The sequence below is a fragment of the Volvox carteri genome, assembly GCF_000143455.1.
Source record: "Volvox carteri f. nagariensis unplaced genomic scaffold VOLCAscaffold_71, whole genome shotgun sequence".
Lineage (NCBI taxonomy): Eukaryota > Viridiplantae > Chlorophyta > Chlorophyceae > Chlamydomonadales > Volvocaceae > Volvox > Volvox carteri.
The window spans coordinates 356,615-374,822 of NW_003307614.1; the positions used below are offsets into that span (position 1 = coordinate 356,615).

The 18,208-nt window shown below is 61.2% G+C and overlaps 1 protein-coding gene across 1 annotated transcript; it reads right to left on the bottom strand.

Moving 5' to 3' along the window:
• Positions 1 to 907: 907 nt before the first annotated feature.
• On the bottom strand, positions 908 to 17,811 carry VOLCADRAFT_98378 (uncharacterized protein; the record flags this gene model as incomplete). Its single annotated transcript, XM_002957274.1, has 17 exons — positions 908 to 3,130; positions 3,359 to 5,713; positions 6,097 to 7,776; positions 8,266 to 8,943; positions 9,667 to 9,759; positions 9,860 to 9,945; positions 10,045 to 10,284; positions 10,365 to 10,558; positions 11,695 to 11,816; positions 12,459 to 12,619; positions 12,815 to 12,991; positions 13,383 to 13,429; positions 14,030 to 14,293; positions 14,585 to 14,931; positions 15,305 to 15,742; positions 16,171 to 16,386; positions 17,647 to 17,811. The coding sequence occupies 17 exons, from the start codon at positions 17,809 to 17,811 to the stop codon at positions 908 to 910; spliced, it is 9,486 nt and encodes a 3,161-aa protein (XP_002957320.1).
• Between the last annotated feature and the right edge of the window lie 397 nt (positions 17,812 to 18,208).

Below are 18,208 nucleotides of genomic sequence, written 5' to 3' on the forward strand. Positions count from 1 at the left end.
CCCGGCGCACCGCTGTTGTTGTTGTTGCTGTTGATGCTGTTTCTCTGTCTGCATGGGGTCGCGGCGGACGAATAGAGGGTCTCCTCTTCTACGAGTACACTCTAAATGCCTGCACTGGGGCCCACTGGGGCCCAGTGCTCAGGAGTCCCTTCAGGAGTCCCCGTCGTTTATTCTCCCGCCCCTTCTCTGTAGCCTTATCATGTTATATCCTATTATATTCATCCCAGCATCCCGGCTGGTCCCAGGTTTGACCAAGAGATCGCGCAGCGGAGAAGAGGACACAAAACAAATCCACATGAGAGTGAGAAGGGGGGAAAGGGGGGAAAGGGGGGGGGGAGGGGGGGAGAGAGAGAAACAGCACCAACGGCCGCCGGCGGGTCCTACTCGGCAAAGTCCCCTGCTGCGCCAACAACGACCACAACAACAACATGGGACCGCAAGTAACCACCTCTGCAACCACCCTGCACACCCCTATGGGGCTGTACCCCCCCTCCCCCCAGTCCACCGTGTACACCATGTGCTGATGCTGCTTCCATGTCCCGAAACAGGACACCCCATCGGTGTCGTACTTGCGGTTGTGTGATTCCTTTTTGCGGATATGCGGGTTGGATGTTCTCGCGAGTACATCATAACATACAAGTAAAGATTGGAGAAGACAGTGATTCGAAATCCCGAGGGCGGGGGAGGAGGGGAGAGACCACAGCAAAGTCTAAACGTAGCAGGCGCAATGACCCCTCACAACCAGTACGATCTGGTATTTTTCACCAGTACGACAACAGTGCTTGAACAAACACATCAGTGCCGCCACCCTAATACCATTCCGCATTAGGCCAAATTCTGCCTCCATCCACCACCACCACCACCACCACCATCACCCTCGAAGCCGTATGCGCCGGGTACCTAAAAGCTACTCAAGAGGCCCCTGCTTGACATCCGTGGCGACAACGTCTACTTGGCGGCAATCCGCTGCCGGTGCTGGACGGGGAAGTGTACGGCTCTCCGGGATTGCCACCATCCTGCCGCTTAGGAGCACCAGTTGCTGGCCCTGAACCTGGCTTTGCCCTTGGCCTTCAGTCCCTTTACTGCGCTGGGGAAAACCCGCCGTACTACTGCCGTACGCGACAAGAGGAGCCCCAGGCCCCGCTGGGGCCGCCTCGGGTAGCGACGGCGGTGCTGCCGCCAACGCCTCGCCACTCCAAGCGGGAGCAGCAGCGGCGCCGCCGCCGCTTCCACCGGCTGCCGTACGCCCTCCTAGCGGCTCTAGGACCTGCGGTGCTAACGTTCCGACCAGGCTTTCCCGCACAGGCGACTCAGCTGATGACGACGAGCCGGCGGTGGCGGCGGCGACGGCGGCGGCGGTCCCCGCCAGCATGCCTTGCATCCAGGAGGAGCCGCTGACGTGTATGGAACTTCCAAAACCTCCCGCCAACACAGAGACCTGTCCCCGGCTGCCCAGTCTGTCCCAGGGGCTAGGTGTCAAAGGTAAGCTTGGGGTGAATGCGGCCGACGGCGGCAGCGGCGGCGCGGCTGGCGAGGAGGCTGCGGCGGCAGTGGCGGCGGCGAGGTCGTTAACCAAGTTGCCTAAGCTTGCGCGGCCGATGGCGGAGAAGCTGCCGCTGGCAAGACCGCCACAGCCGCTGAAGACACCGCCGACCCGTGTGCCGGCCATAATGACCCGTGGGTCGTTATTGATGCACTCCAGTGTGCCCGTGTAGAGTGGGTGTTCAAAGCCGTCGTCATCGTCGCCGCCAGAAGCGACTGCATCGTCGCCGTCGCCGCCGCCGCCGCCGCATGCCCGTGTGCCTCCGCCGTGGACCTCACAGCGTTCGTGATATGTTGAGGTGGTGGTGGCGGTGGCGCCGCTCGGTTGTACAAAGGCCGCAGAGGCTGCTGCAAATGCAGCTGAAGCGACGGCGCTGCTGTCACGCCCGGGGTTAGCGCTGAAGGTCATGACGGGGGTGGGAGGCGTAGCTTGTCGGCTGAGCGGCAGGTTCACGAGCATGATCCCAGGAGGCAGGCTGGGCGGCATGCCAAAGCTACGCTTTGGCTGTTGCGATCCGCTAGGAGAGTGGTTGGGATTTGGCTGTTGACGGTTGTGACGGTTATTACCAAGAGCCTCGCCGCTTTCTGCCCGGCCCGTCGCCGTCATCACCAGTGGTGAGAGCGGCACCAGAGGGGCCGCATCACTAGGAGGGCCACGGCAGCCAACAACTGTTTCAAACGGCGACGGGGGCAGCAGATCTGCGGTGGCGCCGCCGCCAGTGACGCCGTCTTGCCGTACAGTGTCCTGCTGCTGCAAACCATCTTTGCCGCTGAGCGCCTCTGCTCCCAAGCAGCAGCGCCGCCACTCTTCTTTTAGTCCGGCCGCCTCGGCGACCTCGGCGGCCGCAGTGGCAGCTGATGCTGACGTTGGCGATGGCCTTCGCTGTAAAGGTTCTGCTGGGCCAGATGTTGGCGGCGAAGATAGCGGCGGCGGCACCGGCGGCACCGGCGCCGCCACAAGCCCTGTGACGGAGACTGTCCAAGAGCCCGCGGCAGACCGTGGCGGCGGCACCAGTGGCGCAGCCTGCGGCAACTCAAAACCAGGCGGGGGATGCATCCCAGCCGCCGCCGTCGCCGCCGTCGCCGCCGCCGTCCCCGTAAGTAACTGCCCTGGTTGTACGACATTCGCGGTAAGCGTGCTGGTGGCGACGGACAGACAGCCTGACGGCTCAGCGCTATCCGTCGTCGTCGTCGGCGGTGGCAGGATGAAGCCCAGGTCAATCGGCTGCCCGCGGTTGTCGAAAAAGTACGACGGCATGCCGCCGTACACTACACCTGAATCCATGCGACTCACGGCGCGAGACGCCAGCATGCCGCCGCCGCCGCCCGCCGAACCTGGCCCGCCGCCGACGCCGCCGATGCCCTGATGCTGGAAGAAGCCTTGGCTGACGTATCCGCTACCTGCGACCAGGTTGGATACCACACTATGTAGGGCCTGAGAGCTGCCCACACTTGGCATAGCCAAATAGCCGCCGCCGCCGCCGCCGCCAGCGACGCTGCCGCCAGGAGCTACGTATCCTGTGTTGGTGTACAGCTGCATGGACTGAGAGGGCAGCAGCCAAGCGCAGGAACGCTCCGGCATGGGTACCTGCGGTTGACGGTTGGCGGTTGGCAGGTTGGCGGTTAGCAGTGTCCCACGGGTTTAGGATTTACTCAGTACTGGACACAGTTGCCCCTCTTGCGAGACCGTACAGAAGTAACGCTGCTACACCACGAGATGCACCATTGCTATCCTGGCTGTTCCGGCCCACCAGTTTTTTCTGCGCCCCTTCCCCCCTTCTTCCTCCTCCCGCCGCCGCCTCCAACCCGACCCTACCTTGGCCACGGCCATAAGAGCTCGCAGCTGCCGCATCCCCTCGTGGCTGAGACCGGTCACTCGGAAGGACACCGTGGTTCCGGGCCGCCGAGCCATCGCACCGCGCAGCGGCAACTCCAAGCAGCGCAGCGGCACCCGCAGCTGCCCGTCGTACCCGATAACAATCACCACGGACACCGCATTGCTCGCCTCCACGCCCACGTACGCGCCGCCACTGCCGCCAGGGCCGCCGCCGCCGCCGCCACCTGTGGTGTAGCCGACGGCAATGCGCAGTGGGCCGCCGCTGGCGCCGCCGGGGCCACCTAGCGACGGCGACACAAGCTGTGGATGGCCGCCGCCACCGGTCGATGAGGCGGCGGCAGCCGCCGCCGAGGCGGCAGCGGTGGCGGTCGCGAAACAGCCGCCAGAGACGGCTGCGCCGGTGCTGACGCTGCCGCGGTCGTACCCGATGACGTCGGTAGCGGCGGTCCCTGTCGTCGTGGTCATATCTGGGTCGGTTGCGCTATCCCCTTGGTCGCTCAAGGGCTCCAGGGGGGACGTCACACGGACGCGGGAGAACGCACGGGACACCGAAATGCCGGCAGCGGCGCCGCCGCCACCAGATGCAAGGAGGAGCTGATGCGAGTTGGGCGATCCCCACGCCGTCAGCGGAAACGCACCTCCCGCTGCTACGCTGGGCCCAGTAGCGGCGGTGGCGGCGGCGCCACCGCCGCCGCCGCCCACAAAGTCGATTTGCGCGTGGCCTCCCACACCGGAAAGCAGCGGTTGCGGCGTGTACGGCAATGATTTCGGATCCGGTATGGGTACGGCCGCCGCCACGGCCACTGCTCCAAGGCCTTTAGGATCGGGTTGACGGGGATCGCCTGCTGGCGGGGGGAGCCCACCGCCGCCGCCTGCAGCGGCCCCGCTCCCTGGCGCCGTCGCTGGCTTGTCGCGCGCTGCGGCGGCGGTGGCTGCCGCCAGTAGTACGGCAGTCATGGGTGGCTGCGCGCCCCGATGCGACGATGGTGTTGATGCCCCCGGCAGCGGCCGCGATGAGCCGCCGCTGTTGCCGCTCCGAAACTGCAAGAGCTCCAGCGGCCCCGATTCGGCGGCGGAGGCGGACGTACCGCCACCGCCGGCGGCGGCTTCAGCGACATCCGATGACGGCAGCTCACCCACCGCCTCAACCTGGGTCATCCCCGCAAGGGCCGTCATGACGCGGCTGGCGTTGCCAACAGCGCCGCCAGAGCCTTTTCTGGAGCTTCGTTGGAGGCTTCGGAGCGCAGCCATGGCAGCAGCGTCGACTCGGAAAGAAATCTCCAACTCCTCTTCCTCGCCGTTCATAGGCACCTTTTCACCGCCGCCGCCGCCGCCATCTGCACCGCCGTCGGCGGTGGCGGCGTCATCCTCGCCCATGGAATGGCCCCACAGTGTAGTGAACGCTGCGTCGTCCATGTACGGCATCTGCGAGGCTGCGGCTGCCGCTGCCGCTGTCGCAGGCCCCAGCTCCATCCCGAGCGAGTCTCCTGCCGCCGGCGAGAACCCCAACGGAGACCGTGAAGATGGCGAGAGTTTTTGTACGGCAACCGGCGTGGACTGTTGTACGGAACCCTCCAAGGATGTTCGTGCGCAAGGCACAAAGGAAAAGGAGCTGAGTGGCAGGTCACGGGGTGAGCCCACGGCCAGAATGGACAGCGGCCCAGGAGGAGACGACCGTGGAGCCGCCGCCGTACCCGCCGCCGCCGCCGCATCCGTTGGGGTGCTGCCGGCCAGCATCGCCGTACCCGCCGCCGCGAGCGTTTGGTTCGCGGAAGGGTTGCCGCTCTGCGGTGCCGCGGCGGCATTTCTGGCGGTGAGCAGCGGCGGTGACCGCGGCGCCGCTTGGTCAACATTGCTGTTGCTGTTACCGCCGTCACCCCGTAGGATCGCCAGCCCCGCGTCAAACATCTCCGCCGCCATGCCCTCCTCCAACAGCAACGAGGAAGGGCGGGATCCAGCGCTGCCAGCCAGGCTCCGACCCTCGGCGGTGCCGCCGTAGCTACGGCCGCCGCCCCCGACATCGCCGCCGCCACCGGACATCCCCGTCCTCTCATGCTCGACGGCCACGCCTGCCAGAGACACGCCAGGCGTTTTCAGACGCGGCATTGCGCCGCGAAGGGTCCTGGTGCCGCCGCCGCTGCCGTCACTACCAACGGTAGCTGTGGCTGGGGCAGCGGCAGCGGCATTGACTCCTAGGAGCACTGACGGCGCGGAAGCCGTGAGGCAGCGGCTTGGCTGCCTCGACGACGACGGGAAGTGTGCGCTGGTGGTGGCGTCGTCCTCCAAAAGCCTTTGCACATCAGCTCGCAGACAATCCGCCGTTGGTACGACACCCTACACGAGGGAGAAAACACAGCGTCGTGCCGTCCGCATGGACCAAAATCACAACACACCGCCACATTGCCCCACCATCACCGCATCCTGTAAACATACATCGCCCCAAACCAACCCCCCCAAACAGCAGGGGCTGCCGTATGCCTAATACAAATTGCCCCTTCTCACCCCTGCAGCCAATACTATCATAGCATACTCTTCCCGCCATATCTAACGTATCCAACGCCAAATGGAGAACACTAGCCATTTCCCCGAACATGCCACCATAACATGGTATTTTACCACCATAATGCACGACAAGCATTGCCAGAACAGGCTTTAATTTACAAATCGCAACGTGCACTCGTTCGCTGCCTCCCAACCGCCAACCGCCAACCGCTCACCGTCATGGCGAGCTCTGAAAGGCCAGTAACGTCCATCAAATCCGAAGACGACCTCCCGACGACCCGTGGGTCAGCGCCCTCCGCCACTGCCTCCCCGGACACCGCCTCGCCAGCCGCCGCCGCCGCCGCCACCGTGTCCAACGCGGCAGCGTTCCCTGGAGTGATCAGCCCTCTTTGAACATGACGCTCCTCCAAACTTCCTGTCGCATCTACTGCCGCATCTCCTCCCCCTTTACGGCCGTACGACCTGCGATAGCTCATCCCTGGAGCCCCTGCCGGACCTGTCACTCCACCGCCGCTGGCGGCGGCGCTGGTGTCTTTGGCAGGGGCGACCTGGGGACTTACGGTCTCCGCATATGTAGGCACCTGCAGGCTTTCGGTCTGCTGAGGGGACGTAGCTTGCGGATGAAAGTGAGACTGTAGCAGCTTCTGCTGCTGCTGCTGTCGTTCCGTCAAGGCCGGCTCCGCCAAATGACCGCTCCAGAGCAAGTTGGACTGGTGGCCTACCAGCGGCGCAGAGACCGGGCCGCCACCGCCGCCACAGACCGTGATGACAGGCGCCGTGCCGGCGGTGGCAGCGGCGGAGCCGCCGCCGCCGCCGCCGCCGGCCTCTAGCTGCCGGTCGGGGGACCGAATGGATCTTATGGCGTCACTGCCGCCGGACAGGACGGCCGTTGAAGAGAATCGGTGCCGCGGCGAGTACGGCACCACCGCAGCGGCATGCTGCTGCGTCATGGTGCGTGCGGCAGTGTTGCTGTTGCGCAAGCTAAGTTGCTTTCGGAACGAGCGGCGCTGGTTTTGCAGTTGTTGGTTGTGATGGTGGTTGTAAACATTTGTAGTTGACGCGCGCAGGCTGCGTGATGCGCAATGGTAAGGAGTGACGGAGCCGCGGCCCAAGCCGCTACTAGCACGCGGCAGCCCGGAGCTGCCTGCAGAGGCAGCTCCGCCGGCAGCGGCAGCGGCATTCCCTGTGCTGTCGCCGCCACCACCACCGCCGCCGCCACCGCCGGCAGCTAAAGTGAAGCTGTTACCGCCGCGTTCCAGAGCAAACCGGTGCAAACTGCTGACGTTGCCGTCGCCGCCACGCCAATTGACCGACAGCCGCCCGCCGCCGCCGCCGAAATCACTCGAGCCAAGCGCCGCCAGCGGTGGTGTCGGTGACGCCGATGCGGTTCCGTGACATCCGCCGCCGCTGCGGAAGGAACTTGCGCACCCCATACTAGTCACCGCGCAAACACCGCCGCCGGGACCTGCCGCATTACGACCTGCCGCCAGCACCGGGGCCGGGAGCGGCGGCGCCGGTCGAGGTGATGACGCGCCGCCAACACCAGCGACGGCGTAGCCATTCTCCGAGAGGAGCCTGCCGCAGCCGCCGTCAGCGCCGCCACTGAGCGGCCTGGCGTGGAGTGCGAACGCAGCTGTAGCCGAATTCGTCCGCGCTAGGGAGGAGGTGGCGGAACGGGTGAGCATGACGCCGCCGCCACCAGCGCCGCCGGCGACCTGCAGCGGATGTAGCGAACCTGACGCCAGGGAGTGTAGCGGCTGCTGCTGCTGCTGCTGCAGTCCTCCGGCGGTGCCGCCGCGGGTGTTGTTGCAGATGGTGATGTGGGTGGCAAACTGCAGCGCCACGTATATCGCCGCCAGTTGTTGGCTGCGGTGCATGACCTTATACTCTGGGGCCTGTGCAGCAGCAGGCAGGGGCAGGAGCAAATCGTGTCCGAAGATTTAAACAAAAAAAATTTAAACAAAGAATTAAACAAAGCGGGGAGGAAGGGTGGTTCTGTTCTGCAGGAGGAGGGCTTGGAGGAGGAGGGTTTGGAGTAGTTGAGTCGGTAGCGGTGGCGTTGGCGAACGACCTGGAGGAGGGACATAAAGGAAAGGCATCAGAGCAGAGAGCCGTACAACCCCCCCCCCTCTCCGTTTAACACCAGCCACACCACACCGCACTACGCCGTGCCAAGCCAAGCCATGCACTTTATTGCCCCTGTCCTCTCACACCGACCCCCCTCCATACACACACACACGTCATTTCCCGCCTTCCCCCTCCCCCTCGTTCCCCCCCCGCACATGCACTACAGGGCGGAGAGGCCCCCACGGGAAAATTTTCATTCCCTTCCGGACTTAAAACCACACCAACCCACATCCTTCTTCCCCTGGAGCACAACTCACATTAAGATCAATGATCACCAGGCCCTGCGCTAGTCCAGACTCCAAAGACCTGACCGCGTGATGCGGCAGCTCGAGCATGCAGCCACCGCCGCCGCTTGCAGTCCGTGGCAACGCCGCCGCCGCCGCTGGCGGCGGCGGCAGCTGCTGCGCCGCATGCGGCGGTGCTTCCTCGTAGACAAGCGACTCATCCACCAGTACACTTCCGGGCCGCAGAGCGGGGTTGCGAACCCACCACGACGGCAGCGCGAGCCCCCGGATGTCAAGTCGGTCCATCGCGGCCACCGCAGCCCACAAGCTGCACGGAGGGCGGCTTTCGCCGCCGCCGCTAGCAGCGGCACCGCCGGGACAGTACTTTCCGGAGCCGCGTGTGAGCGACCCACGGGTCAGCGGCATCAACAACGGCGTCGCGGCGCTGTAGCAGCCGCCGCCGCCGCTGCCGCCGCAAGGTAGTAAGCCCGCCACACCCGCCCGAACAGAGTCGTGACCCAAGCTCCGCCGGCCTACGTCGCGACCAAAGCCGCCGCCGCCGCCGGCACCGCCAGCCGCCGCCGCCGCAGCAGCAGCAGCAGCAGCAGCAGCAGCGGGGCGCTGCAGTATGTACAGCTCCAAGTGGGGAATGAGGTGCTGTCCGCGGCTGCGGCCGGACGGATCCGCAGCTGCTTGAATGTGGGTGTGTGCCTGCCCGCGTCGGGGGATGCGTCCGCATGTATGTATGTGTGAAACCGGGGGGTGTATCTTCACCCGTGGCAGCTACCCTGCGAAACCCTGCCTTCCCCGGTATTTCGGGGCACCCTCATCCAGTCACCCTAGTCAACTTCTTAGTGGATCGCTCAGGTTCAGCACCCACCACCAGCATCCAACGGAATCTGCCGGGTCGACAGCGGCCCAACTTCGTTCCTGGTCGGCTCGCAGGATAACTTTATCCCAGGTCACCACCGTCCATCAACTAGGGACGCAATGCCTTCCACCGTCGGAAGGACTTTTGACCCTAATGGGTATCGATCCCGGGATCTCCCGGGGGCAATGGTCGCGCGTTACCAGTGGTGCCAAACCCTTATATGTATGTATGTAAAATCCGACTAGACCGCTTATTAAAAAAATTCTGTACGGAAAAGGTGTACATTGGGGCCATGTACGGGACGATACGACAAGGTGCGATGCTGGACAGGGTGGGCGCCGAACTTGTTGGTACAACGGAACTTGGCGAACGGACAGACGAACCACCGGGTGCAAGCTCAACCACTCAACCACTACAACTTATTCCTCCAACCCCCCAACCCCCGAACCCTCCGCCCACACTCCCGTAAAGGGGCCCCCTCTCAGCACACTCCATCCACATCCGCGGCCCGGCAGTGCTCCCAACCTTACCCCCGGGGGCGGCAGCGCTCCCAACTGACCCACCTGGAGCTCCGAAGCGTTGAAAGTGGAGCTGTTGTTGGCCACACCGGAATGCAGGGCAGTGTTCGCGCCAGTGGGCTGCCGAAGAGGCGGCACCTGCGAGCACATACATACATACACACAGAAACAAACGAACAAACAAATGAACAAACATACATACCTACAAGCTTACACACTTACGTGCTTACATACATACAGGCACGACTAGGAGGGCCGTAACTTTATCAGCACTGGCGCCCGCACCCTCCATGTAACCATGCGGGGATCCTACAATCGTGATTCCTGTCGGTGCGGGGGGGCGGGAACGTACCAACACCCCCTCCCCAAACACACACACAAACACAAACACACACACACACGCGCATCACTCCTAGGACCCACCGGGGATGTCGGCACAGACAGCGGCGACGGAGCACTCAAGCTCAGAGCGGGACACCCTCCAGGCGGCGGAAGTGACGACGATGGCGACAAAGGCGGCGGTGGCGGCGGCAAATTCCATAGCCCTACTGACGTCGACATCACCGGCGCCAGTGCCGGCGGCGGCGGGGGCGGCGAAGATGCCATCTGTTCGTATCTGTCCGAAGCGCACGGTGACAGCACAGGGGTCGGCTGTAGCAACGGCTGTGGCGCGGCAGCTGCAGCAGGACCGGAAGATATTGGCGCCGCTCCAGAATCGCGCATAGAGGGAGAGCAAGACGGACCGCTGGTGGCTGCTGCGGTGGCTGCAGCGCCGGCGGTAACCCCAGACGAAGGCGTGCCGACCGCCGCCGCCGTCGCCGCCGCCGCCGCAGCGGCAGCGGCGATGGCGAGAGGGGCGGGCGGGGTGCTGTAGCTGGCCATTCGGAGGTTGGAAGGCGTCAGCGTGCGCGGGGTGAGGGTCCTGGGAGTCATCAACCTGCGGGTGGGGTGGGGGGGGTGGGGGTCACCCACGGGAATTCATTTCGAGGACCAGGCGGTCAAGGCGGGCGGTGAGGTGGGTGTTTGTTCATCACATGCAAAGAGAAACGAACCAACTGCCGACGTCCATAGTTCGTGGCTGGAATGATTTCGCTATTACTTTACAGACTTCCATATATACATATGTATATATATGTCCGATATAACGCATTATGGGGACAGGGTGTTGACAGAGTAAATCCGGTTGTCAAGGACATACATGAAATGGCGCGGTTGGTAGGTACTTTGGTGGATAGGTCGTTAGGTAAGTAGATAGGAAGGTAAATAGGCAGGAAGGTAGGTAGGCAGCTAGTTAGGTAGGTAGGTCCAACGGGGGCTTCAGCAAGGTAAAATCCATACATCTTGTATTATATAGGGTTTGGCACCACTGGTAAGGCGCGACCATTGCCCCCGGGAGATCCCGGGATCGATACCCATTAGGGTCAAAAGTCCTTCCGATGGTGGAAGGCATTGCGCCCCTAGTTGATGGACGGTGGTGACCTGGGATATGGTTAACCCGCGAGCCGACCAGGAATGGAGTTGGGCCGCTGTCGACCCGTCAGATTCCGTTGGATGCTGGTGGTGGGTGCGGAACCTGAGCGTTCCACTAAGAAGTTGACTAGGGTGACTGGATGAGGGTGCCCCGAAATACCGGGGAAGGCAGGGTTTCGCAGGGTAGCTGCCACGGGCGAAGATACACCCCCCTGTTTCACACATCCTGTCAAACCCATCGTGGCAACCTCAGACCCCCCGGTGCCCACGTGGCCCCCTAGCATGTAAGCTTGGACATTTGACGATATCCAACAACAAATATCGTCACGTCAAAGGCCAAACCTTACATGCTAGGTGGAAAGACGAACCACAAACGAGTGAAGCTGCTGCCAGGGCAAGAGTGTACCAGAAGTGGTAGAACATGCCAGGGGGCCACGTGGGCACTTCGGGACTTTGGGGGTTCTGGAGTTCGGGATGAGCGCACGTCAGCGCACGTCAGCGCTGACTTACTCATTATTTACTCATTTCAACGCGCCCGCTGACCACCCGCACACACACAGACACACACAGACAGACACACACCCCTCCCACCCTCGCACTTACTTTGGTGTTGCAGCTCGGGAGGCGACTCGGGAGGCGGCGGCGTCGCTGTTGTGGTTGAGGTGGAGCTGGCGGAGGGTGGGGAAGGCCTCCAAGAGGGCGGCAGTCCAGCCCATCAGGGAATCCTGGCGGCGGCATGAGAACAAGGTGGACTTGTAATGAATCATAAGGGTGTGTGTGTTTGTGGGGGTGTAGCATATTACAACGTACTTTGGGTTAACGTTGTAGGGGTGTTTGGGGTTGGGCTTCATGGTGGTTTTTTTTAGGAGAGCTTGAGGAAGGATTGGAATATCAACGGGGGAAAAGGCCTCAAACCGCACGTGTGCTTAATTATTAGTTATCGACTACCACTCTGCTTTGAGGTCGTGGAAAGGGCGAAGCTGGGGGGAGGAGAGGGTAAGGGAGGGTGGAGATGCGTCGTGTGGAAAGGTGCGGATGGGACGATGGGTGATACGTCTTGATGTGTTGTTGTTGTGGGGGGGGAAGCCCGGGAATATGTCTGTGTGTGTAATGTGTAATGTGTGAGTGTGTGTGTGTGTGTTTGTGTGGGGGGGTTGTCCATGTGGCAACGATCCGATGCACCAAACGGACCTCGAGAAACCAAGAGAGAGATGTGGAAAACGAGACACACACACACACAGACGTGCCGGTAGGTGCCACCTCTATCGCCACTGCGCCAACCATTCTCAACCGGCACTGACCCCCCACCCACCCACCGCCCCCCACCCCCCACCCACCTACACCGCCACCCACTACCACCCACCCACCTGGATCCAGTTAAAGCTGAGGTCTATTTCCCGCATGGCCGTGTTTCGCCAGTCAGTTACATCTGACCAGTCCGGTACGTCATCCCCGATATGGTTCTGGCTGAAGTCGATTTGCTCCAGGGTGGTGCACTCCGCCGCGCCGCGAAGGATCTCCGCCGCGCCTGGGATTGGAGTCCGAAGGGAAGGTAGGGAGGGAGGAGGGCGGGGTGGAAATGCATTGGATGCGGCGAGGCGAGGAACAGAGAGGAGGAGGAGGAGAAATCGGTAGGAGGGGGGAGAGAGAGAGGAATCGACGTGTGCAAGAAGCGGCAGGTCAATTGCCGGTTTTTTAGGGGGTTAACTTATTGCCCCCTCACCTAAGGAAGCGATGTTGCAAAACGGCAGTAGCAACACCTTGAGCCCCCCCGTGCCCCTCAGAGCCATCCGAAGCTCCTTGGCGCCTCGCAGGCCCCACAGCTGGTTGTTGGACAGATCCAAATGTACGACACTGGAGTTACGGGACAGCCCCTCGCACAGCATACACAGCGTGCCGACTGTTCGAACGGGGAGGAGGGGGCAGGGGCAGGGCAAGGCGGGGGGGGGGGGGAAATGTGGATGAGTTGACAGTTGGAAAAAAGGGGAAGTGTGTGTGCGTGTGTGTGTGTTCGGATGTCTTGCGATGATTATTTTGGTTTTGGGGTTGGGTGTACGGCGCTTAGGAAGTCCGCCGACCGCGGACCAGCCTCCCCCACGCCCTCCCATTCACTCATCCTAATCACATCGCCTCAACCTGACTCTGCATCGCAGGGATCCTATAACATTTTTATGGGACTCGGAATTTTAGAAAGCCACCGCTCCCGCTTCCAACGAGTACAATGTCCATCATTGTCGTACACATTGTCGTATACAGTCACTGTCGTACAAACCCCAGCAGCCCCTTCTCACTTCCACAGGACATGACGTCCTTGAGCACCAGCTTTGTTAGGACACAGCTACGGGAGGGGAGGTACGATGTGAGCACTCCAAAAAAGTCCAACTGCGAGGGTAGTACGACAGGGCAGTACAGTAACTGTAAGGCATTGTACGACAGGGCAGAGGAAAAGAAGATGTCACCCCAAGTGTCAGAGCCAGGCTCAAGCAAGCGACAAACGTCACAAGCGGCAGAAGGCTGAAGGAGGGAAGAGGCGACGGCCAATCTTGACAGAACAGGCTTGCCTGCAACTTAGCGTCACAGAGCACCAGCGACCGCAGCCCCTGCCGTACCACAAGCTCCAGCAACGTACGACAATGTCTGTAAGCATCGGAGACGGCGGCGGGTGGGGCAGGGAGTCAGCGGAGACCACGACGTGCGCTCAGAAAGGTTGACGTACGACAGGAGAAAGATGATACGCGCATACGTGCATGGGCCGTCACACGCACACCCACTACCCCCACCCCACACACATAAAGCCCTACTGAACGCCCGCTACGATATTCCCCCCCTCCCCTTCCCCGTTACCAAGTTCTCCGTCTCGCTCCAACTAACGACCTCCCCCCTTCCCCCTTTGCCCCTCTCCATCCTCATCCGCCCGCCATCCCACCACCTCCCCTACCTGCAGGCTGCCGCATCAGAAAATGAAACCAGATTAACCGAAAACTCGCTAACCGCCAACGTACTCCTCGCCGCCGCCAGCGGTCCCGCCAAAAGACCTACAACCGACTTAACGGCGGACTTGCTCTGAAGCAACAGACAGGCAGAAAAGGGCGCCTGCGGCCGCCTACCGCCGCTGCCGTACTCCTCGTCGTCGTCGGAGTCGTCAGAGCTTGAAGCAGAGCCGCGGCGGCGGCGCCGCCGGCCTGGGCCGCAACATGCGGGTCTGCGGGACGGCAGGAAATGCGGGTGGCATTTCCTTGTTCCACTTGTTCCACTTTGAGAAATGAAAAAAAATCCACATAAGTGGGGAGGAGTGCTGCATGTCGGAAAAAGAGTCCGTATGGTACACAGTAGCCGAGTGCTACATATATGGAAAGCAGCAGTTATGCATATATATATATATATATATATAATACCAAGGAGCTGTTCACAAGAGGGCTTCCCAAGTAGAGAACCCTACAGCGCCTTCCCCCCCCTCCCCCCCCCCCTTTTGCTCCCCCCTGCAGACTCCCACCTGCACCAGGGCAGTCGGCTGCATGCCGCCGCCGCTACATCCCCCATCCGGCCCCAAGCCGCCGCTATCGCCGCCAGTCCAGCGCCGCCGCCACAGCCGTTGGCGCCAGCCGTAGCCCCGGCCTCCGCCGCCTTGCCGAGCCCCGCCGCGGCCGGAGCAGGCGACTGCTGCTGTCTGGGGGGTTTGGAGTTCCTTGGCGGCGGCCGCGGGTGCGTGACGACGTTGGAGATGGCGAAGTGGGGCCGTTGGAGGGCCAGTCTCAACACCTGGCACTGCTGTGCCCGACTCAGCTCGAAAAAGTCAGGTGAATCGGGCTTTACCACCAGCCGCCGCTCCGCCAGCAGCGCCTGTCATGACACCGGACAAGACAAGAACAGACCGTGCAGGGACCATGCTGTGGACCTTGTGGCCCTACCCTGGGTTATAATCCCTAGGGGTAAGACGAATCACTAGTTGTAACCTTGGGGTCTGGGGCTCGCTCGCTGTAATACGTACTGCTAAGAATAGTCAGCCCAAATAAGGTAAGATTGTTATGGTTGTCAAGGTTAAGTTAAAGTCATGGTTGAGAGAGAAAAGGTACATATCTTTGGCTAGTAAGGAGCATGGCGGGATTGGAGGCGGGCCGCGCTCCGAAACCCACATCCGTACAGCTCCGCACATTGCATACCCCCGGTGTGCTTGTCATGCGAACAGCCCAGGGGCCCACTACGACCGTACTACCTGCCACTCGTACGGCAGCTTCTTGCTGCCACGCAGCTGCAGCGCCAGCATCGAGTACGACAATAACGTCATTTGATCCGCCCAGCGTGCGTTTAGCGCCGCCTCGCCAAAGCCCACGGCAGCCTGCAGCGCCGAAACCAACGTGGCCGCCGTCAGCACTCCCAGCGCCGCTTGCTGCGTTGTCGTCGACCAAGCTCGCAGACACCCGACGATGCCCAGCGCCGTCATCGGCACGGAAAGCAGCGCCGAAACCACCAACTGCCGACAGGCCCTGTACTGCCACAGCCACAACTCCAATTCCGGCAATCGTGTGAAGCGGCGCGCCAGACGCCGCCGCTGCGCCAGCGTCCTCCGCTGAAGAGGAAGTAGTGCTCCCAGGTACGACAAATCGTACAGCGGTACGGCAAGCCAAGCAGTAAGACGGTGGTGGCCTCGGAGCTGGGTTGCGAGGAGGGCGGAGGTGACTGGCAGGTTTAGCAGCAGCAAGACAAGGCCAGCAATGGCTAGACCGCGGTTGATGAAGGTCCACAGCGCCTGCACCAGTTTTAGTAAACAAGGATAAGGGATTTATTCCATTAGGTGAATGAGGCCCTGTGGGAAATGCTGCTGACTATGGGGAAGGAAAGATCTATCGGGGGAGAAATAATGCAATGTCACGGAACTGGCTGCCGGTCTATGGGAGTTATGCCCACTCCGATGGCTTCTGGGTTATGAGAAAAACGGAAAGGGAAAAGACGGGCCCTAGGAGGACGGATACCCCCCCCACCACCCTTTTGCAGGGGACTTGGGGTTTTTGTGGGGAAGCTCAACCCGGTGGGGGCCTTCACCCCCCACAAACACACATACAGGCCCTCCTCATCGCTCACCCACACTGCCGCCGCGTTGAGCGCCAGGCTGCCCACCAGCAGCACCCCGCTAAGCAGCAGCAGCCCGTCCTGAAGCGCTGCAAAGGCTGTGGGGTGGAAGGCCTCCATGGCGTGCAGGGCCGACAGCAGGTGGTCCTTGGTGGGGTCACGGCAGGGACGCAGGTGTGCGCCGATGGCCGCCTCGGACTGGGGCCGAGCGTTTTCGAACAGTTGCTCCTGGTAGACATGGGCACGGATGACGATAGGAGGGGGAAAGGGAGATTATATGCAAGCAAATATCCAGGTGCGACAAATGCTGATGGCCAAAGAAGGAAGAGGGGAAGGGGGAAGGGGAGGGGTTATGGAGGGTTATATACCATGGGGATTACGAAATGGACCACCGGTTCGCAGCTCGCCCGTCCAGGTCTAACTATAGCCCTGAAGGGCCGAGAAGGCACTCCCGTGGTGATTTCAAGGCATGGTGGTGTGTAAAGCGCAAAGAGTTCCAGAATCGGATTGAGCGCCAATCTGCGGAGATGTTTAATGATAACCGGTTGGCGCAAATAAGGAAAACGTGTTAAGATCTGGATTTCGTGTCGGAGTCTCTTTTGGAGTGATTCGCTTTGTTTTGAATTTTGCTCGATTGGTTTTGATTGATTGGTTTTGATATTGCTAGCCTGCTTGATCTGGGTTTCATGGATGTGGGTTGCGGACGTCAAGGCCTTCCTTCACCAAATTCAGTGTGAGTGGTGTTGGGGCCGTCGCGTTTACCCACGTAATGCACTCCGGTTGTGGGCCTCCCCCTTGGCCAGTGCGCAAGTATGTAGTCCATCATCATTCCGGCAACGAGGCAAAACTCGGCGGAGGAAACGGGAATCTCCGGGCAAGCAGGATACGCGACCTTTCCGAACGTTCCATTCCCTTCATGTCCCGTTCTTCTGTGCTTTGTTTTGGCCACGGCAATCACTTTTCTCTTGCACAGCATCACGGTGCAAGCCATGGGCTAAGGAACTGGGCTGAGGAACTGGGCTCGGCGAAGGACGCGACCCCGGACAACCAACCATCACCATGGAGCGCGTGCGTGTACTTGTAACTGAGTAGATAGAACGGGGCCTCTGGACCCAAGCCCCGGTGGCAATCCATGACTATAGCGGTCGCGGCTTTGGCACTAGGAGGGGCATCCTCGGCTTAGGAGATATCCTTGCTTCTGGCGCTTGGTGAAAACCGCGGGGTAAAACATGCTGGTAAATCTGAATTACGCCCTCTAGGCGTCGTATGCGCGATTAAGGATTGAACCTTTTGGGAGTTTTGCTGCTTGGAAATATGCAAGGGGTCTCCCATGAAACCGCCTCGGGCGGCATGTGCGGAGGGTATGGCAAAGCAGCTAGGAAATATCTGCTAGGGTTGCTCAAGGCCGTAGCCGTGGCGCGTGGCCGTGGCTCAGCTCTTAGCACTGGTGCTCTGTATAAAGCGAACAACATCTATGGAGATACTTACCAATACCGCCGGGTCTGCTTCAGGGTCAAGTCCCTCCGGCAGCAGCTGCAAATGGTCCTCCAGCAGAGAAGCAATGTCCAATTTGCCCTGAAAACCTGATCGGTAGGGGTTGTCTGATTGCAAATCTCCATCCTCGGCTGTACGCAGCTCGCCCGGCAACACCATGTCCACCGGAAATGCAATTGGCGTGTCCAGTTCGTTAAGCTTGTTAAAACGTCCCGCAAAACATCATACTAAACAGAATTTCTGTTACGGCATGTGAAATGACAGAGTTGTCATGAAGCGTGATAAAAGGCGGTTTCGGCATGGCATAGCCCGCTCCGATAGCATCCTTTGTCGACACTATCCCAGAGCCGTGAAACGATGCTGAATTGGATATGACGCTGTGTACTGCAAGGAGTATGTTGTGCTTCGAGGGGAACTCGTACTTTACTACTTTCGAAAGTGACCCCCCCTAAGAAATTGTCACTGCCCAAGCTACAGTTCTTTGGTAATCCACATCCGAACACCTATCATATTCGCCGTATCGATACGATAAATCTTCGCTTAGTCGCCAGCTGTG